General features: G+C 50.0%; 1 protein-coding gene across 1 annotated transcript; it reads right to left on the reverse strand.

Annotated features, from left to right (window-relative positions):
• Positions 1–1,885: 1,885 nt before the first annotated feature.
• Positions 1,886–9,487, reverse strand: OTP (orthopedia homeobox). The gene is made up of 3 exons (XM_075543059.1): positions 9,451–9,487; positions 7,791–8,200; positions 1,886–2,416 (listed from the first exon to the last, which is right to left on the reverse strand). Exons 1-3 carry the CDS (start codon positions 9,485–9,487, stop codon positions 1,886–1,888), a joined length of 978 nt encoding a protein of 325 aa, XP_075399174.1.
• Between the last annotated feature and the right edge of the window lie 246 nt (positions 9,488–9,733).

A 9,733-nucleotide genomic window follows, 5' to 3' on the forward strand; every position in this document is an offset into this window, starting at 1 on the left:
CGGACTCCAGGCCAAGGGCGCGAACGACGGCCCTCCTCCGCTTCCCGGGCCGGGGCCCAGCGAGGGCCGCCCTCGCCTCTTTTGTCCCAGGGAACCCGCTCACCCGAGACGCAGCGATCGGGACGCCCGGCTGCGCCCCTCGGCCACCCCGAGCTCGGAAACGGGGAGCGGGCTCGAAGCCTGGCGAGGCCCAGAGCTCGAGCACTTCCGGTCTGCGGAGCCAGGGGTGCCTCGCCGCTCCCGCCAAGTAAGTGTCTGCTTCTGGGGCTTCGGGCCTTCCAGGGCACCCCCAAACTGAACCCAAGCTCCACCAGGATCCCGCGCCCCCACGGAAGCACGGCTTGAGAGCCCCACTGCTCTTGGAAGTCACACCAGAATCCGTTCATCTCCATATCACATACTGAAAATGGTTTTATTTTATCCATTTACATTGAACTTGATATAAACTTGTCCGGAAAAGTCAAATCATATGCTTTATATTAGCTCAAACATTTATTAAGAAAACCAAATTCCATAAATAAGCACAGACAATAAGTTAAAACATATCACAAACTGACCAGTATGTAACAAGAATGCTTTATCTACACAAAACATCCTATTTCACAGGGTGTTCATTCTGAGAAAGCGCTTCTGTTCTGTGGGTTTGGATTTGACCAGCACATGCAGAAAGGGCTGACTGTGTCTCTGTACAACGCTGCAGGGTTGTAGCTGTCCCCGGGCACCCACCGGCCGGCAGGGGCCAGGGAGGTGGCCGAGGGTCACGAGGGACGACAGGACGACCACGAAACAACCAAAAGGGCACAGAGCCAGTGAGAGGAACGGGACAGAAAAGGAAGCAAACAAATCCCAGTGCTGAAGGGTCCAGAAAAGAGATGTGGCCTTTGCGTTTTACAAAAGGAATCTTTTTCTTGAATGTTTATTTTAGTCTTCCTTATAAATGACTTATCAAAATGTGTCAGATCACCTCTTCTGGAACACATGACTGCTTTAGTCCACTCCAGCCACCCAATCCACTGGCTTATTCCCCGTGAGAAGCCTTCCCTCCCTCCAATACCCTCACACGGTTGTGCTTAAGAAAATAAAAAGAACATAAAATAAAAGCATTCTTTCTCGCAAGCCAATAGAGGGCCGCGTGGAGGGGGCTGGTGGACGGGGAGGGTCGGATGGAGTGAGGAAAGAAAGGAGTTTGAAGGAAGAATACAAGCAGAAATCAAAGAATCAATCGGGCCCTCAGACGAGGCTGTTGGTAGCGGATGCTTGTCCTCCTTTAAGACAAAAATCCCTAACATTGTGCTGTCCCTTGAACACGTCCATGTGTGACCTAGGTACACTGTGTGTTGCATGTGTGTGTGTGTTGGCGCGCGCGCGGGTTGTCCGACAGTGAGCGAGAGCGTGGGTGCGTGTGTGCGTGTGCGTGTGTTGCTGCCCACAAACCAGTCCATTGGTGTCTGATTTCAGATCCTGAGTCGACTCCCTGGTAAGAAAATGGCGGGAAGGATGCTTTGGGCCGGGCGCGAGGCCGGGGAAGGAGCGCGGAGGCGGGCGGGAGCGCGCGGAGGGGGCGCCAGCCCGACGGTGCGAGCGGGAAGGCCGGGGGTCGTGGGGAGGGCTGGGGGAGACGCCGGCGAGGGGGCCGCGGGAGGAGCAGCGAGGAGAGGACGGGGAGCCCGAGGAGGACGGGGGCCGCGGGCGAGCGAAATCAGGCGGGAGGCGGCCGCGCGGGCAGGGCTGGGGCGGGGGGCGGGGGCCGAGCCCGGGGTTGGGGGCGGGGGCGCGCACGCGACGGGACGGGGCGGGGCCTGGGGCGCGGGCTGCGCGCGGGGGCCTCTGCGCGGCCCCGGGGGCGGCTCTGCGCGCGGAGCGGCGGCGCCGGCGCGCGGCGGCATTAAGTGAAGCTCATGGAGACTGTGTGCTCGAGCGCCTTGCGGCGGAGGGAGGCGATGCTCGTGCCCCGCCACACGTCGCTGCTGTCCGGGGAGCTGCAGAGCTGGGGCGAGCCGGAGACATTGCTGGGACCGGGGAGGGAGGCGGGCACCATGCCGGGGAAGGCGGGCTGGTAGAGGTGCGACTGCAGCCCGGCGCCGTTGGAGCCCGCCAGGCTGTTGGACAGGCCCATGGAGTTGGGCGGCGGCCCGGCGGCCAGGCTGCACTGCGACAGCGACTGCGCCATGGCCTGCTGCCGGCCCAGCGCGGGTGGCAGCGGCAGCTGGGACACGCCCGGCATGGCGGCCGCCGCCCAGCGCGTGTCGTTGGCGTGGAAAGAGCACAGGCTGTCGCCCATGGCGGCCGCGGCGGCGGCCGCGGCGGACGGGAACTGCGGAAGGCCTGGCGTGGGCAGCAGCGTGCCCGGCGCGCGGAACACGTTGGTCGTCTTCTTGCGCTTCTTCCACTTGGCTCGCCGGTTCTGGAACCACACCTGGACGGGGCGAGGGCAAGAGACAGACAAGGCACCGTTAGCGCGCCGGGCCACCCGCACAGCGGGGGCTGGAACCCGAGGAGTCCCGGGCAGATACACCCACTCGGCCCTCCCGGGACCGCGACAGGTCCTCACACCGTGCGCGGCACCCTGGTTGTTCACCGGTTCCTGGCAACTGGCTCCCCGCGCACCGGCAAGCAGATGCGCCCGCGTTACAGACCTGCCTCGCGCAGGAGCGCCGCGCACAGGCCAGCCGACGGCGCGGGTGTTCACCACGCCCCTGCACGTTGACACGTTCTGTGCACTGCACAGGCACTCGGGTCTGCAGGCAGGCGTGTGCCAAGGTGCAACCCACAGGTGTACAAATGAAGATAAACATGTGTACCCATGGGGCTTAATAGCATGCCTTTTAACACTGATGGGGTATTGACTTTTCAGAAATGCTGGAAATTTGGAAATTGATGCAGGGCTGGGGATGACATCGCCAGTAACAAAATCAGAAGACAAAGGAAAGTCCCTAAGGCCACGTTTGACGGCGCAGAAAGGTGTCTGGTGTCTGGTGGGGAAGTGAGAGCCACCAAGCCAGCGTTGTTTGGGTCACCGCTACCCTCTAATTCCTCAGATAGCACTTGGTTCTACAACTCAAAGTCTTCGTGTTTCATTCTCGAAGGACGCCAAGGACACCTTTGTCTGTGCTGTGTGGAAACTGCTGCTAGAGTCTGAGCCCCAGGGCCTTCAAGTCGATTCTGTTCACAAACTTACTCCCCGGAGCACCCAGGCCCTTCGATTCCCAGTCGCCCCCAGTTCATCTAGAGCCTAAAACCAAATTCTCTGGTCATTACAAATTAGAGGAGGTCAAGTTTATAGCTCACACGAGCTTTTTAATTTTGCTTTTCAGTGTGGGAGGAGGCATCTTTTCCAGAAACACTTATTTGATCAAATATCTTCCAAACGAAAATGAATCTCTTACACTCTCTCAACGGTAGCCTGATGATTTCAGACCTTCCCAGGCACTTTGGCCTACAGATGTCAAATTCACTGTGGCAGGAGATGAGTTCTGCCTGAAGTAAACCAAGTAAGCTGCCTTCTTGGGCACACATTTGAATGTGATCTCTCTCTTTCTCCAGAATAATTGCCAGCGTGCCTACTTGGCATGCTTGTGGTTTAACACCTAGTCAGCTGAAGGTTTTCAGTACAAAAATGTAAATGCTCAAGTATCAATTGAGTTTCCTCTTAGAATTTGGCAGGCACAATTGGACCCTCACATTCCTGTTAAAAGCTTATTCACCCATTACTTCACTCTATTTGGTGTGTACTCTGTGAGCCTGACTATCTTGAGAAGGGATCAACCTACACTCATCTACATCAAGCACCACCCCCCTTTAAGCCCCCATGTTCACAGTGGTGTTTCCATATTCCTTTGAGGGGAGACCCACTCTTCCCTCACTAGTATGAACTGCATTGCAATCTTGGGGTCTTACTTGCCTCTCTGCCATACCTGTGAGGTCACCCACCACTTTGTCTTTCTCTGGTTTCTACCCCATTTCCCACGTTGACTGCCTACCCAAGTGTCTGAGCAGACCCTGAGTGGCTGGCTTGGTGGATTAATGAAGCAGCAGAGGCCTTGATGGTGGACAAGATCAATGCAGCCACTGCAGATTGAGCTGTTAGCAGGTGGCTTTGAGGGACCCATCCAATCCTGGAATTGGGGGAGGGGGGCAGCCAAGGGAGGAAGATGGGACGGAGGCCTAGACCAGGAGTAACCAGGAGTCCAAACAGTCCTCACGCCTCACATGCCCCACCCAGATAAATTTTTGAGAGATATTTGTTATATCAAAGCAGGTTCCTAATTCCAAAATGTTTGCATGTTTGGGGCAGAGGTAAGAGGAGCAAACAAACAAGCAAAAACACAGAGGGCTATCCCTACAGCATTTCATTAGAAAATCAGGCTGCCAGAAAGGTTTCTAGTTTATGAACAGGCCAAAAGAACAGCAGAAAATAACTAAATATTAAAGGAATCACCCAAAATCGTGCTCAATTATGTTTGAGGGTTAGTAGTCAAATGGCTGGTACAACACTTTTTATGTTTCTTGGTTTAGTAGGATTGAAGGGGGAAATTTGCATAGGATCTGAGCACCAACCTATGATGCATATGTTTTTAAAATGTGAAATGTTTCCACTTGAAAACTCGAGCATGACGGATTAGAATGCAGGCGAAACCTGAGGGAGATTTTGAGAATGCACAGAGGACAACTCCAGAAACACATGAACCAAAGTCACAGGCCAACTTTGTACTCGGTTTGAAATGCAGCTCTTCTCTAAGAATGCTTAATACAACAGTGAGGATCTAATGGAGGTTGGAATCTAAAAATCCACTTTCATGATATCTGCTGTTACAGTAATATAGACATACTGTAAATGTATTTTAAAATATATAGCCCGTTTAATTCACCAGCTATAAATGGCTCAGAAATGGAGAAAGAGGAGGAGAGGGAGAGAAGATTAACACCACTACCCCACCACACACACACACACACACACACACACACACACACACACACACACCTCAAAGCAAATGCTTTATGAAGATCTCATTGGAATCCAGCAAATGATTAATGTGAAGATTTGGAAGGAAATCTGGGGAGCTGTATTAAAGCCTAGATCTCAGGTTCATTTCGATCAGCCAGCCGTGAACTCTGGGCCGAATTCATTACACTTTAATAGTGCTGGGAGAGGAAGAAAATGCAATTTCTCATTCCATTAGAAAACTAGAAAATACTCTCAGCTTGTCCCCCTATTAAGATGTGGCAGGTGACAGGGCCATTCTGGGGGACACGGTCAATGGAATTACAGCACATTATTTTTGTTCCAATAAAATATTGAAAGGCAAGCCTGACTGTGCAGAAGTTATTTCACTGATTTGGTTTTTATGTAAATAAAATATTGAAAGTTAATTAATCCGTGCTAGAGACTAATGATTATGCTTATTATATTGCATTTGATCGCATAATTTGCATGATTCTCGCATTGCTGCTTAATAAGCCATTCCAGGTTATAAATAATTCTGAAATTGGTTTCTAATAATGGCATGCTATAAAAAGAATGGTTTTATTACACTCGCCAGAAAAGGGGAGCAATATCAGACATGAAATTGGCCTCCGTGTGAGTAGAGTTGCTCTAACAAATCCCTAAAAGTGTAATATATGCCAAAAAGAAACAGAAAGTAAATAACTATGTTGTATAATTTAGTCTGAAGTCAAAAAGAATTTTTAATTGCAATAAATTAAGTGTTTAAATCATTTTTAATCCATGTAAGGGTCCACATACTGAAAAAATGTGTGGCAATCTGTTAACTATAAAGAAAACTATAAAGTACTCATCATATAGGAACATAAACCAATTACTATTTAATTTGAATTTGGTCAAGGAGCAAAAGTACAGTGAATTGTGAAGTAAATACATTTTCCATAAATTATTTTTGCGCTACATAATGTTAATCATCTTGAAATGTTAATTAAGAAGGTTATGTTGATCTGATTACTTTTTAAACTATGGAACATTATTTTTAAAAATATTGAAATTGCCATTCGATTAAATGGTTTCTATCATCAGCCTCAAGCCATTATCTCTGAACATTATGCTGGAACCATTACAGCGCTTTGTCTCTTTCATCTCGCAAATTCTTTTGTGTACTTTTTGAAAACAACTGCTTCTGTTACATAGCTTACATTATATTTCACGTAAAACATTTTTATTAAAAGAATTATTGTCATTAACCTATGGAAGAGCTAATAAAGTTAATAGACTGGTTTCTTTTGGATATATATAATCAGTTGTACAATTGTGAGTATGAGTTCTATTGTAATGTAAGCTAATAACTAGTATGACTAGGGTAAGCAACAATTTTTCATTATAAAACGAAAATTAGTAGGTAATAAGATTCTCTACAAATGTATTTGTAAATTTCCAGTTTGATTTTAACACCTCAGTATTATAATTCGCATTAGTGGGGGTATTTGAAAGGAATTTATTTACCTGTGAGAGCTTGAGCTCAATTTCAGATTTAGAAAAAGGTATAAGGTAAATACAATTAGAGAGCATTAACAATATACTTGCACAATTCAAGTTGCACTCGTTTGTGTGTAATGTCAATGGCCCGTCAGTGGTTCAGGTCTTCAATAATTTCCTAAGAAAACCACTCAGATTTCTACTGAGTAAATATAATAATCATTATGTTATATTCTTAATATTACCTTATCAATTTGATGACTTTCAGTCCTCGATGACAATAATATTCTGATTCTTAGTGTAGAAATATATGCTATTTCCTCCCGTTTGCACTATCTTTGAAATACTAACCTTAAGAATACTTAAGACTGTGATTAATTTCTTGTAACAGCGGGTTCCGGCTCAACAAATTGGGCTGATAAAAAGCAAAGGAAGCTTTTCAGCACCACGGATAGCTCAAGATTAATTGAGTCTCTTCCAATATCACCACCAGCACCTGTCCATAAAATATTTGATATATTCTTTTCATTCGTAAAAAAAAGTGTGGGGAGAAAATACCTTGGATTTAATTAGGCATACGCTTTTAGTCCTCAATTTTCAGGAGAGGTTTAGGTGTGCTTTTCTTGATTATTTATCATTTCCATCTTGGATGGTGATTGGACAGACATAGTAGGGTTAATAACGATTTTGTCTACTACCTGTCAACCTTTCCGGGCCGCTCCTTTCTTCTGGCCATAAGTGAAACAAAAAGTCGTCTTTCTTTCCTTCTTAGGGGAAATCTAAGGCTTTGGCGATCAGGCTCCAGTTGCCCATGTGGACCACCAAGCAACCCCCTGGCAAATAGTCAAGCTAGAGGATGTTTCTGCCTGAACTGGCTGGAGAGTCATCTTCAGAAGAAGCCACAGTGTGTGGTTCCTGACCCCCCAAATAAGGCACCTGTTCTGCCGCCCTATTTCCTCCCTTTTTCTATTGGGTGTGTGAGGGTGGCACCCTGAATTTATCCGGGCGCTTAGCACAAACTCGTTAGGGATCGTGAACTATTTGTCAACTACACGGCCGGGAGCGTGGAGGCGCGCGCTCCGTCTATGCGCCTGAGAGATGGCGGAGATTGCCCCGGCGGGAAAAAGTAAACCTGGCCGCTAACTGAACAATGCGGACCTCAGGTTTCTGGACCCTAGAAGGCCGTGGACACGCTGGTGCGAGTGGGGGTCCTGCACGCCCACTGGAGAGGGCGATGGGACACAGTGGGCAGAATTGGGGCTACCCAGAAACACAGAATCGGCTGAGACGCCGCCCAGGATCCAGACAGACGGGAAGCCCCCTTTCCCCTTGGCGCGACCCTCCCGCGTCTCCTGGCCCAGCATACCTGCACCCGGGACTCGGTGAGCCCGATACGCAGCGCCAGCTCCTCGCGCATGAAGATGTCGGGGTAGTGGGTCTTCGCGAAGCTCCTCTCCAGCTCGTTGAGCTGGGCTGGGGTGAAGCGCGTCCGGTGGCGCTTCTGCTTCTGCTGGCCTTGCTGCTGACCCCCTTGGCTGGGGTTCGGGCCGCCCTGCGGCCCCGGTTGCTTGTCCGGGTCCTTGGCGCTCACCGCCAGCGAGGCCTGGGTAGAGCCCACGGTGGTGATGTCCTCCCCTGGCAGCAGCGTGGTTCCCTCGACCGGGTCGGAGTTGGGCGCCAGGTCTCCGGGGTGACCCCCGGGGTCAGAGCCCCCCACGCCCAGCCTACACTTCACCGCCTCCCGGTGGCCCAGAAGCTCCGCGGCATCTTTCATACCTGAGAAGGCAAGAGGGTGGCGGTCACTACTTTCCTGACGAGGCCAGGAGGCACTGTCCTCCCGGCGTGGTCCTCCGGCCGACTCATTCTCGGCTCCCTGCGCGCCCGCGCGCGCCCCTCCGACGAAACTCGGGGCGTGCTCAGCGGAGTTCCCCGGGATCTGGACAGCTCGGCTGGGGTAGCAACTGCCAGCCCTCGCCCATCTCTCCTCCGCAGCCGGCTCGCGTAGCAAACAACACACGCGGTGGTCTCTCCCACTATAAAACATTCCCAGGCCCGGCCACAAACATGCTCTGAGTTCCTTGCATAAACCGTACCTCGGCGCTCCAGCAAACCCAGAGCAAATCCTGGGGCTGGAAGGAGGCGGAGAAGAAACGAAAGGATTCTTTGGCTGCAGCAGCACCTGCCCTTGGGCAACCCGGCGAACTCTAACTCGCTGGCCCTTAGCAGATGGCCCTCTCACCTTCCGGAAGCTGAATGCGTCTCTAAACCTTCCACCCCGCGAAATCAACCCAAATCAGCTCCGCCTCCCCCTTGAATCAGAGAAAATGTTTGGGAAATGGAGTCACATCCATCACCCACGATTTCTAAACCGGAAACCCAGAGTCCAGGCACCCAGATAACATGAACCAAACTCTTAGAGACAGGGTAGGGGATCGAACTTGAGAGAATTCAACTTTTTCTTCCCGGAAAAAAATAAAGGGCGCGTTCCTCTGAGCCCCTTGCAGAAGGCAGGATGCCCTTGAGGATGAATGGGGCTTCTCTCCTTTCTCCACAGCACACTTAGCAAATCCAGCTGCATGGCAGAGGCTTCTCCTATTTGCCAGATTTTTACCAGATTTACACGGGGAGGAATAAGGTGAGGGGAAGAGAGAAAGAAGGAAGCGGAAAACGTACAGAGAAAGAGAAAGAAATCCCAAATCAAAATAAACGGCAGGGGCGAGAAGAGAAACACCTGCTAACCAATTATCACGGCCTGGGATCGCCTTTCAAAAACATAAAGGGGGTGGGGAAAATTAAAAATAAGAAAAACAAAAAGTAACAACATTCCCCAACTCCTTTTTTGGATCTACATATTCCATAGATTTTTTTTAATAAAGACGATGTTAAATCAAATTAAACTTTAATGCAGCACAATTACTTTTAAAGAAATTAGTCCATTTAGGGCGCATTAAGGTAAAATAAGGAACAAATTGACAATTTCCTGCCCCGGCTTCTCCTGGCTGCCAGGGCGAGAGGCGCGCACTCACCTAGCCTGGCGTCCAGGAGGTCGGCGTGAGACAGCATCGCGCACCGCTCCAGGGCGAAAGCTGTTCCCCCCCAAATTTTAGCGGCTTTAAGTTATTTAAAATAGATATAAGCTATAAGCTATACGATATAGATATATATAGATCACCTAAATGAAAGAAAATTCGGTTTGTGGCTAAAAAGGGGCCTTCTTGCATTATAATGTCCTTTAGAGAGACGGGGAGGTGCTTAACAGTTGAATGAACCCGTGAGCAGCTCGGCGAGGGGACCAATCAGGAGGGCAGC

The sequence above is a fragment of the Tenrec ecaudatus genome, chromosome 2 (genome assembly GCF_050624435.1).
Source record: "Tenrec ecaudatus isolate mTenEca1 chromosome 2, mTenEca1.hap1, whole genome shotgun sequence".
NCBI lineage: Eukaryota > Metazoa > Chordata > Mammalia > Afrosoricida > Tenrecidae > Tenrec > Tenrec ecaudatus.

What these genes read in the sequence shown, in the direction of transcription:
- OTP (XM_075543059.1), bottom strand. Translation starts at nt 9,487, where the DNA reads ATGCTGTCTCACGCCGACCTCCTGGACGCCAGGCTAG. An exon ending in CCTCCTGGACGCCAGGCTAG is followed by an intron (nt 8,201 to 9,450) that starts GTGAGTGCGCGC and finishes TTGCCTTCTCAG; the next exon opens with GTATGAAAGATGCCGCGGAG. An exon ending in TCACCGAGTCCCGGGTGCAG is followed by an intron (nt 2,417 to 7,790) that starts GTATGCTGGGCC and finishes CGCCCCGTCCAG; the next exon opens with GTGTGGTTCCAGAACCGGCG.